The sequence below is a fragment of the Tauraco erythrolophus genome, chromosome 10 (genome assembly GCF_009769465.1).
Source record: "Tauraco erythrolophus isolate bTauEry1 chromosome 10, bTauEry1.pri, whole genome shotgun sequence".
Taxonomy (NCBI): Eukaryota; Metazoa; Chordata; class Aves; order Musophagiformes; family Musophagidae; genus Tauraco; species Tauraco erythrolophus.
In genome coordinates, this window is record NC_141474.1 from 7,697,898 (window position 1) to 7,714,212 (window position 16,315).

Consider the following 16,315-nt stretch of genomic DNA (forward strand, 5'->3'; position numbering starts at 1 on the left):
TTCCGTTTTTTGGAAACTTCACTTTCTGTACTTAAGGATCCTGAGCACTTAAAATAATATGAATGTTATGTAGGGCTGTAAGTAACCAGTACTAAAGTGCTATAGAATCTTAATTATTCAGAACTTTAAAATCTGTGCTTAATTAAGGTGCGTTATTTCTAGGAGGTAATAGAAAGATTTACTTTGTACAGCTTGAAAGGATGGAGAACGCTTTCCGAGAAGGCTTTATGTAAATATTGTAGCTTCTATGTTCTTAAGAGCTGTATGTTTTTTTGAGAGAACTAACAGTTCTTGACTGTCTCTTGTCACTTTTCCATTGAAAAACCTCCAGGTGTGGAGTGAGTTTAGCTAAAAATACTTGAATATTCAGTTTTAATGGTATTCTTAAGTGCTGGATTATTTAGGATAGCATCAGCTGCCACACAACTTCTTCTGAAGAGCTCTTACACTATACCATTCATCCTTCTGTCCCAGTTAGTGAAGATTTGTTACTGTAGTGAAAATTTTCATTCAATATGTCTACTGTTTGGGCTCAGGTTTTCCTTTCATCCAGTAGTGGATCATAGCTGCAGTGTTCTTTGCTACTATTTCCTAGAACATAGTTGTTACTTAAGAACAAAAAGGTCGTGACTAGGAATATTGCACAGCATAGTGCAGTTTTCAGAGGGGAAATAGATAGTGAAAAATGCAGTTTATTTCTAAATATTAACCTCTCACCGGTGAGAGAAAGCAGTATGTTCTTCCCTTATACTGCTTATCTCTTATCTGTGACTTTCAAAGTTTCTGTCTTCAAGCTGTCTTGATGAGGTGTATTCACTGCAAGTGCAGTATTGCAAAGTGTTTCTGTTCACTGTCTGAAAAATGCAGTGACTTTTCTATTGTTTTTTTAACATACTAAAGCTATGATGAAAAGATTTGAAACTCCTATTATTGATAGTGCTTTAGAAAGACAGCTGAGCACTGCAACATCACAGTGATCATTATTTAGTTCAGGCTGATGGATGTCGTTACTGAGACCTTTCATCTCTGGCAGGGTAGTCAGGGTTCTTTTTTTGAACGGAATACTGAATGTGTGGGGGGTGGTTTTTTGTGGTGTTTTTTTGCATGTGCATGCTTGGACAAAGTGATGGACTTCCATTTTTGCATTGTCTGTCTTAGACTGCTACACAGGGAGGAAGAGAGACCTCTAAGGAGGAGATAGTGGGATTCTCAGACATTTGATCTCTTAAGAAGTATTTTGCAGTCTTCCTCACGTAACCTGTGAGGGTAGTTCACTGTTCTCCCTCCTCCTGGACTGGCAGGCTTTTATACCAACTCTTAATTCTTCCTGGTTTTGTGCTTTTCCATAAATAATAAGAAACCGTTCATATTTCAAGTTTAACATCTTTTGCTTATCGTGACTTTTCATATAATCCAGCCCCAGATAAATGATGCAATTCAGGAATGTAGTTTCTGATGTGTTTTGGAGGAAAGGTTCTGAACAAAGCTTCCTGGAGTCTTAAGATTTGTCACTACTACTAAAATGCCATTCTAACTTTGTGAACTTATCCATGTGACATACAGTACAGATGTATGTTGGTTGGTGGGGGAGAAATGGGGAAAATTGGGCCAACTTTTGCGTGTTTACGATCAGGTGCTCTTTCCTTGTTCCTCATCTTCTAAATAGGCCTGGCAATGATGTTTGTTTTCAATATCAAGACCAAAGAGTTTGCTGTATCTAATGTATGTGCTGATACACAACAGACCTTCTCTTCATTTACTTTAGTGAACTCTGTGGAGGGGGGGGGGAACTGTTCTACTTAACAGATCCTTAAAAAAAATGAGACAGATCTGTGGATATTTGTTACGATTTTCTTCCAGTTGCCTTGACTGATCTAGATTGTATTTAAGTAACAGATTGTAAAGTGTACATTTTCTTCTTAAAATCTCAATGTATTTAGAATTGTTATGTTGCAGCAGTATCAGAGCTGAAAGTAAGGTTCGGGATTAAGGAGGGAGGCATGATGCAAAATGACAGAGTCCAACTTAATATGAATGAATCTGGAGTTTTCTGTGTGTGTCCTGCTGTGGAAATCCTGTGTTCAGAGGCAGAACTCTTGCTTGTTTAGCAAGCGACAGTTCTTGACTCACTACTTTAGTGTTGTTATGACAGACGATCTAGCCTGTCTTTATTAGAGCTCCTCCATTTGAGTGTTCAAGCTCTAAATTTCTGACTTGGGACCTCACTCAGATTGCCAGAAAATTCCACGATTAAATATTCTTCTATTTGTCTTACTGTTCCTTGGCTTCAGTGGACTAATGACTAGTGAGAACTTTTCACTGGTGTTAGAAGATCTAGCTGGTAATGCTTAGGTATTGGTTTTCAAATATAGGTTCCTAGCTTGTAAACTGATCCTTTAAAAGCAACAGATGTGTGCAGTGTAATAGAATGACTGGATTTTCTTTATGTCCTTATGCTGAGATTCATTTCAAATAAGTGTTACAAAATAGCAGTTTGCTCAGTGGTGCTAATCTCTGGGCCCTCTGGATACCTCCTCTTTCATTAGTTGCTTTCTCTTCCAGATGCTATCCTAAGTATGGTGAACATTGCTGCTAACATGCTCGGAGCAAAAACCGAGGAGTTATCTGAAGCCGAAGGTATTTATTTAGAGGAAAAGCGTTATGGAAAGCTTTAGTTTCTTTTTGTTGTTTTGTTAAATTTTTTTTTTGTGAAGAGTTGGATTATCTATGTTTATCTATGGCTTTTTTTCACCTTTTACATCGTACATTCTTAGCCTACTGACAGTGAAATGGGGAACAAAGATGCTGAATTTACTGAGAAGGGAGCTGGTACAAAGATAACGTTTATCTTAGTTCAGCTGCATTCAGAGATGCTTACTCTCTGTATTACCCAGCTTCAGTTGTAAAACCTGACTTGCTGCTTCTTCCTGGAAATGTTTTGAAACTGTTCACAACATCATCTATGTAAACTGGCAGTAGCACTTTCATTCAAGTAACTTTGAATGACATGTGCAGTGAATTTGGTAGTGCAGTTAGTAAACAAAGAGAACCCAAACCAGCAAAATTCATGGAAAACAAACGTGATTCTTGAATTTTTATGTTCACATTTTCCTTCTTCTTGCAGCAGGGAACAAAAGTGTGTCTGAAAATGTCACTGCCACCCCTGCAACTTCAACAGCTGCACCAAGACTGCCTGAACCAACACCTGTTCCTTCACCAGAGTAAGTGATTGGTGGTGTGGGGTTTTTTTTTTTTCAGTGCATTCCTAGCAGAAACTAACATACACCAGTTTGGAATCTTTGGTAGTAGAATACTCAGATACGGCACACTGCCTTAAACAAGTAAAAGGGCAAGTATTTGGTGAAATCTGTAATATGATAATATACTCACCAGGGAAGCTTACTGCTTTGGTTACTGTTTAGAGCTATTTCCGTTATATGTTTGGTTTTACACTTGACTAAATGTCAAAATGCATCACTAACTTTCTCAATGGTTTGTATTACTTTGTTTAGAAGAAGTAGGAGGAGTGTATTGCTCTTGGCTATTGCAGGTTTCTTGGGTGGAAACTGATTTAATATTCTTGCAGGTTTTACAAGTTGTCTCCTGCAAGGGAAACTAATTAGGAACGTAAGTTGTATTGCTGAAACTTCTGTTACTACAGACAAAAATTCTGTTTTAAAAGCTTATATCTTTGCTAGACTTTTTTTGATGAAAATATATATGCAAAGGTATGGAGTTAGGTTGGGAGGAGTTGTATATAGATTAACAGTTGATTACAACTGTTAAGAATTGATTTGGCTACTTAGAGCTGAGAGTCTAGCTCTTAAATATTAAGAGATGACTTGTGCTGTGTTTAGTGGTTTTATGGTTTGCTAGCTCTCTGATTGTTGAGAGACTGAGGAAGATCAGTGGGAAGGTTGTGATTCTTGCATTTGCAGATTGCAGCAGAAGAGTAAGATGCGTACTGTGTAAGAACCTGATGGTGTTTGAACTGGTGACTTTTCAGGGGTGAGGGAAGTGGCAATATCTGATTGAGAAGGCTTGCTGTTTCAGAAGCAAGGGTTGAAATAATTTATTTGAAAATCGATTGAAAAACACCAGAGAAAATACTAATCTACAGATTTTCTGACGGTATCCAAACTGGCCTTTGGTCACCAGAATAAGCTTTGCTAATTTTTTTAAAGATGCTGTTTTTGTAGTCTTCCGGAGCAGGCATGTAAAACTGTTGAATTGATATCCCATCTTTAACTCTTTCATTGTAGACTTGTTACTACAGATATTCCTCAGATCGATAAAGAGCAATTAATGGTGGATTTGACAAAAGAAAGTCCTATTGTTCAGCTAGTACAAGAGTATGAGGAAGATACAAGCCGGTCGACAGTAACCTTGCTGCCCAGCGATGATCAGGAAGAAGAAGCATCGGCATGGTTTGAACTTGAGACAGAAAAGTACTGCTATGACATGGCAACAGTATGTTGTATTTCCACCTTCTCAGAATACCTGTTTAAATGGTGTTCAGTTGCAGTAGCCATGCATCGGCAGCATAGTAAAACTGGAGGTAAACAAGGACAAGGTGACTCTGCTGACCTTCAGCAGCCACAGGCGGTTCTGACCGAATCTATACATACATCAATAGATGAGCCTCTGCCTGAGCAGGTAGACAGCAAAGTTGAGGCACCACTTGGATCTGTTGTTGCAGTTGACTTCAGCAGTGTTGTCCATGAGGAGACCAGTAATGAGACCACAGGTTCAATTGAACTGGAGCCAAGCCATCCTCAAACTGTCTCTCAGTCCCTCCTCTTAGAAGTTACTTCTGAAGTTAAGCCATTGCCAACAATAGATGTGGCGTTGGAGCCTGCAAAAGAAGATGCAGGCCAGGTAGCACCAAGGGTGACTCCCCAGGTGGATATAGCTGACAGCAGTGCAGAAACAGAAAAGGCTGAGAGCTCTGTTGCCGAAGAAAACCCTGTAGCTTCTGAGACCAGTGTGGCTGCTGAGGTAAAGGAGGTGAGCACAAGAGAGATTATTGCTACTCCAGTGATTTCAAAGCCTATAGAGACTGTTCTGCAGCCTGAATATACAGTGGGCATGTTAGCCAGTGATGCTGGGGAAGGAAAGGAAAGCACTCCAGAAGTGCACAAACCTGTTTTGCCTCCTGTTGAGTCTTCTGTACCTGCTGAAACAAAGGAGGATGATCAGGCAACTGAAGAAGCTTTAATGGCAATTCCAGTCTCTGGGGGACCACAGAGAACAGCTACAGACTTCTATGCTGAATTGCAGAATTCAACAGATCTGGGCTATGCTAACGGGAATCTTGTCCATGGATCTAATCAAAAGGAGTCCGTCTTCATGCGCCTTAACAACCGCATAAAAGCCCTAGAAGTAAACATGTCTCTCAGCAGCCGTTACTTAGAAGAACTTAGTCAGAGGTAAGTCTGAGGAAGACTGGTAAGACTCTACTGTGTGTAGACATGATTTTAGCCAGCTATATGAAGGAGCATACACATATGGAAAGTAGTACAGTGGAAGCAGCGTATAACATAAATCACAGCATAAAGCTTTAGGAAAACTGAGAAAAGTACCCAATCCTGGGTAGTTACTGGAGACAGATATCTGCAGGTGGCAGGTGTTCCCTTTATCTGTATTTCAGATACAATCACATTTCTTTTGTTTTGAGGAATATTGCAGTGAGCTTTTTAGAAAGATAAAGTGTTGCCAGGATTTAACCAGTAATGCTGTCCATAATCCGTTCAACAAAAGGGCACATCCTTCTGTTGCTGTTAAACTCAATTGCACAGATCTAAAATCCCTTCTTTACCGAATTATTGTTTCCACTTTAACTATGGTGTTATCTGTAATAATGCCTGTTGAAGAAGGGCATGTGGAAAGGGAATCAAGAACTTTCTGTGAGGGATGCATGTATGATAGTGTTTATGTGCGGTGCTCTTTGTGCGTAGGAAAATCAGGAAATGTACTCATTTCAGAATTGGTTCCAAGGAAGGGGCTCTTTGTTATATTTACTGTTGTGTTGTCTGTCTTGGCAGTCAGTGTTTGCAGAGAATTCCCCTTAGAGAATTCCAGTAATTTGGCACAAAGCTCTAAGGTGTTGAAATAGATTTGACTTTAACCTTGGAAAAAAACCCACCAAAAAAATAGAAACAGACATATCTCTAGTTTATGTGTGAAATTTAAAAGGAAATACTGCTTGATGTTTAAACAAAACTTCTTTGAGCAAAGAGAAGTTTTCTGCTGGCACAGTCGTGTTTTCTGAAGACAAGACTAGTGCCAAGGAGTTTTGTGAATTAGCATTTCAGAACTTTACGCTCTTTGTTTTAGGTACCGAAAGCAAATGGAAGAAATGCAGAAGGCTTTCAATAAAACAATAATAAAACTTCAGAACACCTCAAGAATAGCAGAAGAGCAGGTAGGACTTGTTGGAGTACTTGAGTGTTTTCCTAATTAGAAGAGTTTGCTTTTAAGAAAGAGTTGCAAGGAGGTCCAGAAATTTTTTTTCAATGGAATATTTTTAATAGCTGCATATCTGCCTTTTAAAAGCATCCATTCCATGCTTTCTAATTTTTTTCTCTGTAATAAAAATTTTAGATGTGTTCCCAGTTGTCTTAGAACAAAACCATTTCCAGCTCTGTTTCCTGATTTTTGTATTTGAAGAAAAACTCAGTTGTCAGCTGGTGATGGCTGAAACTCTTAAATGTCTTTGTCAGTGAAAAAGTTATCCAGGTCACCTCCAACCCTTGTTTCTTGGTGTAGCTGTGCTCAAAACCATTTTTTTAAACTTGATTTGTTTTTTAATCTCTGATTTAAAGTATAGATAGACAATTGCCCTGATGCTGCTGAAGAGACCTAGCCTTTAGAAAGGAAGAGGGGTACAGTAATGGCTTATGCCAAATTTGCATTTTAAAGTATAGTGCATGTAACGAAAGCTGTAGTTCCTTCTTTAAAATGTGATTTAAGAAAGTGGGAGCCGAAGGAGGTTTTCCCTGCTCTGCCATCCCAGCTTTCCTGAGCAGCTGTGAAATACAGTGCTAACAGCAGTGCTGAATAGTCACTAGAGCAACTGTGCATGTGGCATACCAGACTTAGTCCTAAACTGTCTGAAAATTTCGGAATTGCGGTCCCAGGCCTGTAGTCTGCTCATCCATCAAGAGTGAAGAAAATCGCAACTTCCCTGAGATCTTATACATGCTCTTTTCTGCATCGTTTTGGAATAGTATCAAACGCTGCTCAGTCTGAGATGCTCCTCTTGGTTAACGTCCCTCACTTTCTGCTCACCTGTCTTAATTTCTCATAGGATTAAGAATCCTGTTAGGTCTCTTTCCGAGAAGCAGATGATAGCTGCAAAGGACTTGTTTCTGGCTGGCTTGGGCTCCTGTCGTTAAGTGACTGGCTACCAGAACAGAAGCTACGCATCAGCCCTTAGGCTTTAGCTCTGCCCGCTCATCTGCACGTGTGTTTTGTAACACAACAGCAATCAACCTCCTGGTGGTTGTTGCAGGGAGCTTAAGCTGCCTTTAATGAAGGTAGCAGAAGTCACTGAAATGAAATGCACTTGGCATAATGTTACAAAATGTTATTTGATAAGTGAAAACAATGATGTTTTTAAGTATGTATATGACTAATGCTGCTTAAGCAGTTTCAGATGTTACGTGGAAGTTGTGTTGAAAACAATGCTGAATAGGTCACCACATGGCTACAGAATGCCCGGCTGTGTCAGATAGAACGGTACGTGTGAGAGTGTATGACAGTGGGAATGTGACCACTCAGTAACATGGCCCTGACTCTTTCATACAGGATCAGCGGCAAACAGAAGCAATCCAGCTGTTACAAGCACAGCTCACCAACATGACGCAGCTAGCTTCCAATCTGTCAACAACTGTGGCGGAATTAAAACGTGAGGTAATTATAATTCAGCAGTATGGCATGAGAACTCAAAGGAAACGGATGCATAAACATATCTCAATTTGAAGAGGCCTGGAGTCTTTAAATGAAGCTTTTCATTTGAGAAGTCTGTAGTGTTGCTTTCAGTCTGCTTTAGCAGCTGGCCAAGGGAGGGGAGGAAAGTTTTGGAGTAGCTTGAGTTGTCTTGCGCACAGCAAGATTGGTAATAATTTCTACTACAGCCCTACTAGCCCCGTGATTGTACTCTGAACTAATGGTAAAGATAAAACTGAATAACTTAATATCCAAGCCCTCCTGTAGTGTATTGGAATTGATATTGTTCTATGAAATGATTTTTTAATGAAATTAGAAGACTAACGACTGATTTGGAAATGGCAGTGAGATTTGTTGTACCTACAGAATGTTTGATGTGTCAGAGAGAATGGTAAAGTTTGTGCTTCAAGAACTTTTCCTGGCGCTTGCTCCATTACATAACCAGTTGTATTGCATGGCTTTGTTACACAGCTTCAGTAAAATGGGATACTTTGCAGTGTCCAGCACTTACATTGTCCACTTAAATATTAACAGGCTCCTGCCATAGGAGGCTTAGTGTGCAAGAGCGTGCTGGCCACTGTTAGAACTGGGCTCTGGTGGCAGACAAGCACGTGAAGGGTTGCACTCTTACCTACTGAATGGTAGGCTCACGTGGCTAAGGCCCCTTCTCCTTCCTCCGCTGGCTGTTGCCATCTTTTGAGATCAGGGGAGTCTTGGCAACAATACTAGGGGCATGTTCTCTCAGATGTTTATGTTCTCCAGCCTGGGATTTCCAGCAGTACCATAAACATGACCTCTTTTTGTGCCTGTTGCCAAAGCCATCTCTTGAGCTGGTTTGTGACACTTAGCGAGACTGTTTCTTTGATGCCTGGCTGGCTAAGCTCCTGTTGGTGAGTGCTGTGCTTTTAACAGGATTTGACCGTGGTGGTGATCGGGGTATGGTAGATGAGTATCCTGGAATCTGAACACAAGGCTTTCCCAGAGCTTAACTCTAGTCACCCGAGTCTGTTAATCTGAGACATTTGCTCATTGCAAAATGGGAGGTCGTGTTCTTTGTATTTTCTGAAGTCTTTGTATAACTTCCAAGATCTCTTAGGATGTTCAAAATAGATTTTTATGGGGAAAAAAAAAGGGGTGATTCAATTTTTAAAATATTACCTGCAAAATACCTTTGGATTTCAACTTCCATATAATTCTAGTAAGCTTCGTCTGTGAGTCTTTAGAAATGGACATGCTTGAAAAATCCTTCTGCTAGGTTGTGAAGCAGAAGAGTAGTCGAAGATGAAACCCATGGAATCAAGCGAATATGATGGTGTTTATTTTGTGCAGTACTGCCGTGTCGGCTGATGAAAAACATTCATCACATAAAACTGAGATAGTATTACATCTGTGTCAACTGTAAAACAGAGAAGTTACTTTCTTAGTACACTTCCCTGTGGAAAGTGTATTACTTTTGGATAGGTTTGAATGTTCTTTGCAAGGAGCAGCTGCTGCTTTATATTATGGTAGTCCTATAGTCAGTGAAATCTTGTCCTGTGTTACCAGCTAAAGTTTTTCAGCCTTCACTCCTTGAATGCTGCATAGCCAATGGACTGCATCCAACCTCTGAAAAAATACTCAAATTTGAACAAGCGTTGAGTGAAATTGAAGAAAAGTGGCTTAAGAACATGTGAATTGTGCTCTTTTAAAGATTTTAACACTTAACACACGAGAGTAATAGTATCATTAAATTATTCTTTGTCTTTAACAACAGTTTCAAATTCTTTCAGGTTTCTGATCGGCAGACCTACCTTGTGATTTCTCTGGTTCTCTGCGTCATTCTGGGCTTGGCGCTTTGTGTGCAGCGGTGCAGAAGCACTTCCCAGTTCTGTGAAGATTACCTTTCAAAAATCCCCAAAAGTAATCACTACCCTAGCCCCAAAAGGTAATGTGTTTATATGAAACTTGATTGTTGTTGCAGCTTTTACTGATATTTCCTAAATTCACTGGGAGGGACACATCTGCTTTAATTCTGAGTCTTCTTTCTGCAAGCTCAAAATTGATAGCAAAGAGACACTACTGCTCTGCAGTAATGCTCTCCCAGGAGCAGTTTGGGGCTACTACACTTTAACATGCCTTGTTAGTTTGTTGCCGTGTCGGTTTGCCAGGCTTTCTTGGGCACCTTGGTGAATAATCCTGTCCTTCTGCCAAAGTTGCTTCTTAATGAAAAATGTGTGTGACAAAGCCCTGAAAAAAACGTGTTTTAAAAAGCTTTGTGAATTTTGTTTCCTAGGTGTTTTTCCTCCTACGATGATATGAACTTGAAAAGAAGAACTTCTCTTCCACTGGTCAGATCACAGTCTTTTCAGCTAGCTGGTAAAGAAGGTATTATTTACGTATCATATGTCTAGTCTTTAGTGTTTCTCTTAGTGCTATACGACATGTATATGAAAATGGAATTGCAGGTTAATGTCAAAGTACACTGGATTATAGCAGTGGATGTATACGTCCTGTAGGACAAGATGCTTCATGAACAGGTTACCAGACACTAGCAGAACCGTGCTAAATTATGCGAAAACATTAAATGTAGTTTTTGCTATTGTTTATACTCTACAGGTGTTTTCTTGGGGTTAGTAGCAATCCATGCAGGCTTTCAGGTCTACAAAGCTATGAAACTTGCAGAAAGTGGCTTTTTTTTTTAATGCTGGCTGTGGGATGTCTTGAATGCCCTAATTCTCAAAAGTCTTGACAGCCTGTCTTTGAAACTTGGCAGATATTTAGAATACCAATTTATCAACTGTAGTAAGAAAATTTAGACTATTTATCTTGGCTTGGGTATGAGGAATGATCTGGTCCTTTCGGTATTCACGTTACACTTGGGACAACTGAATTCTGATTTCTTAGGCCATCACCATCATGCAAAACCAGAAGTGTTGCAGATTATAGTAATTACCCAGTATGCAGCTGACGCTGCTTTTCTGGGTGCAGCAAACTTGCTTCACAGGTTTTTGTACTGTGAATAAAACTGCATGGAAACTCATGAGTTGAGTTGGGAACATGTTGCAATAGAGACTAGCTAAGGTGTAGACTATTTTTTTGCAAAACCACACTTTTTCTGAATTCTTCCCTGCTTCGTCTTGGAAGAATGATTTACAAAGCCCTGGTGGAGTAGTGCCAGACTGGTCTCACGTCAGTCTGAACGTCCGTGTCCTTGATAGGTACGCAGGCTTCTGGTATCTGTCCTGTCATGGGCAGGCTGCACACTAAACACTGATATTGGTAACAGTTCATTTTCGTGGAAGACAGCTTTTGCTGACTGTTGTTCCTTTTCCCCAAAAGATTATAAGATTAAAATTAAAATCTTAAATCTAATTAAAAGATTATATCATTTTATAAAGGTTTTTTTTCACAGTTCCTGGGGCAGAGATTTTTTGAAACCCAGTTTGTTGGGTGGAATAGGGATAAAAGCCCTGAAGGAATTGAATTTGGCAAGGGATATAAAAAGCAATAAGAAATGCTTCTATAGGTATGTAGGGGACAAAAGGAAGTCCAAGGAGAATGTAGGCCCCCTCCGGAAGGATACTGGTGCTCTGGTCACCCACGACATAGAGAAGGCTGAGGTACTCAATGAATTTTTTGCCTCAGTCTTCACTGATAAAGCCTCTTGTCTTACCACCCAAGCTGTGGAAAGAACTAGCAGGGACTGTGAGGATGAACCACCGCCCACTGTACTTGAAGAGCAGGTTCGGGAACATCTGAGGAACTTGAAGGTGCACAAGTCCATGGGACCTGATGAGATCCATCCGCGGGTCCTGAAGGAACTGGCGGATGAAGTTGCCAAGCCACTGGCCATTGTATTTGAGAAGTCGTGGCGGTCTGGCGAGGTCCCCGATGACTGGAAGAGAGGGAACATAACCCCCATTTTTAAAAAGGGGAACAAGGAGGACCCGGGCAACTACAGGCCGGTCAGCCTCACCTCTGTGCCTGGCAAGGTCATGGAGCAGATTCTCCTGGGAACCATGCTAAGGCACATGGAGAGCAAGGAGGTGGTGGGTGACAGCCAACATGGCTTCACCAAAGGCAGATCGTGCCTGACCAACTTGGTGGCCTTTTATGATGGGGTGACAACATCGGTGGACAAGGGTCGACCAACGGATGTCATCTACCTGGACTTGTGCAAAGCTTTTGACACTGTCCCGCACGACATTCTTCTCTCTAAACTAGAGAGGCATGGGTTTGATGGATGGACCACTCGGTGGATAAGGAATTGGCTCAATGGCCGTACTCAGAGAGTAGTGGTCAACGGCTCGATGTCCATGTGGAGACCGGTCACGAGTGGCGTCCCTCAGGGGTCCGTGTTGGGCCCGGCCCTCTTCAACATCTTTGTCGGTGACGTGGACAGTGGCATGGAGTGCACCCTCAGCAAGTTCGCCGATGACACCAAGCTGTGTGGTGCCGTCGACACGCTGGAAGGGAGGGGTGCCATCCAGAGGGACCTCGACAGGCTGGAGAGGTGGGCCCGTACCAACCTCATGAAGTTTAACCAGGCCAAGTGCAAGGTCCTACATCTGGGTCATGGCAATCCCAGGCACAAATACAGACTGGGCGGAGAATGGATCGTGAGCAGCCCTGAGGAGAAGGACTTGGGAGTACTGGTGGACGAGAAGCTCAATATGAGCCGGCAATGTGCTCTTGCGGCCCAGAAGGCCAACCGCGTCCTGGGCTGCATCAAGAGGAGCGTGGCCAGCAGGTCAAGGGAGGTGATTCTCCCCCTCTACTCTGCCCTCGTGAGACCTCACTTGGAGTATTGCGTCCAGTTCTGGAGTCCCCAACATAAGAAGGACATGGACCAGTTGGAGAGGGTCCAGAGGAGGGCCACGAAGATGATAAGAGGGCTGGAGCACCTTTCCTATGAGGACAGGCTGAAAGAGTTGGGGCTGTTCAGCCTGGAGAAGAGGAGGCTCCGGGGTGACCTTATAGCGGTCTTCCAGTACCTCAAGGGGGCCTACAAGAAAGATGGGGAGAGGCTGTTCAAGAGGGCCAGTTGTGATAGGACAAGGGGTAATGGTTTTAAAATAGAGGGAGGTAGATTCAGGTTGGATATTAGGAAAAAATTTTTTACCATGAGAGTTGTAGAACACTGGAACAGGTTGCCCAGAGAGGTGGTGGATGCTCCATCCCTGGAGACGTTCAAGGCCCGGTTGGATGAGGCCCTGAGCAACCTGATCTAGTTGGAGATATCCCTGTTCCTTGCAGGGGGGTTGGACTAGATGACCTTTGAAGGTCCCTTCCAGCCCTAACGATTCTATGATTCTATGATTCTAAGATGTTCTCTGCACCTCTCCTATGGCCTAATCTGCCAGAGATCAAGTGTGTGTCACTGACAGCTTCCATGGCAGCACAGGGGAATTCCTCTGTGCGTTCGCTTCACTTTCAGTGTTGGCGTGTTGTACCTCCATTAACTTAGAATGGGAGAAAAAACGTGGATGATAAGTGGAATATTTTGTCGTGTTATCATTTATTTAGAATTGCATTGCTCTAGAGCTGGCAGTGTCAGGGCTGCTAAATTTGTGTTCCCTCTCTTACAGTGGATCCAGAGGACCTGTACATTGTAGAACCTCTGAAGTTTTCCCCAGAGAAGAAGGTACAGTGGCTGGGGGGGACCAGGCCGGGCTGAGAGTGTTTCTGCCGGCAGGTGGTGCAGGTCTCGGCTGCTCTCCCCTGCACTGCTTCCTAGGCTTGGTCGTTATGCTCTGCTTGCCTTCCAGAGCCTAACTGTTTCTCTTTCTACTTGTGGTTTCAGAAAAAGCGTTGTAAATACAAAAGTGAAAAAATAGAGACTATTAAGCCAACAGCAGAGCCTCTGCATCCAATAGCCAACGGGGAAATTAAAGGAAGGAAGCCGTTCACGAACCAGAGGGACTTCTCTAACATTGGGGAAGTTTATCACTCTTCGTACAAGGGTCCTCCATCTGAAGGAAGCTCCGAAACGTCATCGCAGTCTGAGGAGTCCTATTTTTGTGGCATTTCAGCGTGTACGAGTCTGTGCAATGGACAGACCCAAAAGACAAAAACTGAGAAGAGGGCTATAAAACGAAGACGGTCTAAAGTTTCAGACCAAGGGAAGCTCATAAAAACTCTAATACAGACTAAGTCAGGGTCAATGCCAAGCCTGCATGACATAATTAAAGGCAACAAAGATATAACGGTGGGAACACTTGGTGTCACGGCAGTTTCTGGACACATCTAAAACTAGCTGAACTTCTCAAACAGGAGAGTGTTTGTTCGTTTGAGAACAGTCTGTGGTATTCTGTGGGAGGATAGTGGGAGACGAAGAGCTCGACTAATTGGAAAGTATTCAGAAATTTGGTTTCTGCCTTTTAAAATAGATGGGATTGTGTCAATCTTGGCTATAAGCTGCAGCTTTACAAGGCTGGTAATTTCCTATGAGAACAGCTTGGGGGGGAGGGAGGGCAGGGTTCATTTTATAAAGGTTTTTTTCACAGTTCCTGGGGCAGAGATTTTTTTGAAACCCAGTTTGTTGGGTGGAATAGGGATAAAAGCCTAATCCTCTTCCTTTAGCTTTGTTCCTATTTCTTGCACCTTCCCATATTTATGTGCCTTTTGTCTATTTATAATGCCACTGGAAGAGGAGAGATACAATTGTTTGTCATTTGATTTATTTTGTAATTTCTCTAGCTTTTTTTGAAGATGCAACACTACAGTGCTGTAAAGGGACATGTGTTGGCCTTCAGCTGGACTCAGTAATGTGGACTGGATACTGTAAAATACTAATAGATGGACTTGCCTGACTAGATTCTGGTTTTGCAAACTCAGTTGAGGAAAATTTCTCGCTAGGGACGGTAATCCACCTTCAGTTACAAATCAGAGCTGTAGTATGATGTACTAAATGAATGATAGTGGCTCTTCAGGATTTCCTGTGTACAGTGGGATCTTAGACTGATGAACATGTTTGTTACTGAAATTGCCTGCTGTAGTTCTCTGAAGGAAGTGAATGAGGAATGCTCACTGCTTCTGTGCTGAGAGCTTGGGAAAAGCTCAGCTAAGAAGGTGAGGGTGAGCTGGTGCAGCTGGGCCGTTCTCTGAGCCAGCTCTGCATGTGTTGAGTTTGCAAATCCTTCAAGTCTGCCCAGTCAGGCTGGTTCAAAGTGGGTGTTTCCGTAACGTTTGCTTTTGTATTGGCTAACAAAATGTGCAGTTGTTGTATGGTTGGTATTTTCATATCCAAGTGTTTTTTATTTTGACTGTGATGGTATATTTGGATACTATAGGATGTGTGATTGCTAAAATATTGAGTGTGTATCTGAGTGAGTGGAGCAAAAGGTTATTCCTTTTGACAGATGTTACAGGTTCACGTTGTAAAAAAATAAGTTAACTTATTGAGCACTTTTAGTGGTACCCTTTTTAACAGATCTAATGCCTTTCCTGGGTATTGTATGTAATGTGACTTATTTAAAGCCTTTGTTTTTTTTGCTGCTTTCTTGTTAGTTTATAAATACTTTAAGGTGATGTACTTTTGGAGTTGATCTGCACAATTAGCCAGTCAGAGCACATGAACCGGACGTGTTGAACGTGAATTCAGAAGGGTTTCAAACCTCAATGAAGAAAATAATGTACCACCTGAGTGCAGCATACAATGTTGTGGAACAAGAGTATGTAACTACAGAGCTGTAGTGCCATTAGAAACTGTGAATTTCCAAATAAATCTGAACACTTTGTCTTTAACTTATTGACATTTTTCCTTTGAAAATTAAACTTGTGGTTTAAATTCTTCAAGAAGGACTAGTCTTTAGATTTTAGTCCAAGACTAGGACTGGGGTCCTTTGGGCCATAGTAAGGAGTTCATAAACTTATTTGTCAGCCTAGATGTGTTCATCTATTTAAAAAAAAAGAAAAGGGAAGGTGGGGAGAGGGAAGCTGAAGGCTGAGTGGTGCTTTGTCTGAAAGTTCAAGAGTCCTGGCCATGTAAAACTGCTAGAAAAGTTTTAAGCAGGTGTCAGTTCACGTCTTGACCTGGGGGACCCTTAGAAGTGGTAACTTCCTGTGACAATGACTGCATGAAATTACCTTTTGATTCTCAGAGCTAAGGCTTGTGAAGGATGTAAAAGGCCATTAAAAGAAAATGTTAGTCACTTATCATTTCAAACCAAAGTTTTCAGCTTGAAGTTTGCCCCTTACTGGTTCCTTGCTCTTATTTCTATCAAGCATAGCAGCACTGTCTGCTGCCAGTGCCTAATTCACAGGCTGTCCAGCATCTGCTCCTCTTGTCAGATGAGACCTCCCCAGCACTGGTTTCTTGTCATTGTCTCAAGACTCTCAGCTTCATCATAGTGCCATGATTTAAAAAGCAATTTAGTGTGGGGTT

General features: G+C 41.7%; 1 protein-coding gene across 5 annotated transcripts in view; it reads left to right on the forward strand.

Moving 5' to 3' along the window:
- The window catches only part of SUCO (SUN domain containing ossification factor), a 44,319-nt gene extending 28,644 nt beyond the window's left edge, over window positions 1–15,675 (forward strand). For 4 of the 5 annotated variants that reach the window (XM_086617296.1, XM_086617300.1, XM_086617299.1 and 1 more), the window contains 9 exons: window positions 2,563–2,637; window positions 3,125–3,221; window positions 4,263–5,429; window positions 6,337–6,424; window positions 7,810–7,914; window positions 9,720–9,874; window positions 10,223–10,314; window positions 13,518–13,573; window positions 13,733–15,675. In XM_086617296.1, coding sequence (XP_086473422.1) covers window positions 2,563–2,637; window positions 3,125–3,221; window positions 4,263–5,429; window positions 6,337–6,424; window positions 7,810–7,914; window positions 9,720–9,874; window positions 10,223–10,314; window positions 13,518–13,573; window positions 13,733–14,179 — 2,282 coding nt within the window. In that variant the 3' untranslated portion in view covers window positions 14,180–15,675. The remainder of the gene's footprint in view (window positions 1–2,562; window positions 2,638–3,124; window positions 3,222–4,262; window positions 5,430–6,336; window positions 6,425–7,809; window positions 7,915–9,719; window positions 9,875–10,222; window positions 10,315–13,517; window positions 13,574–13,732) is intronic. The other variant, XM_086617298.1, reaches the window with a different exon arrangement.
- The last annotated feature ends 640 nt before the right edge of the window (window positions 15,676–16,315 follow it).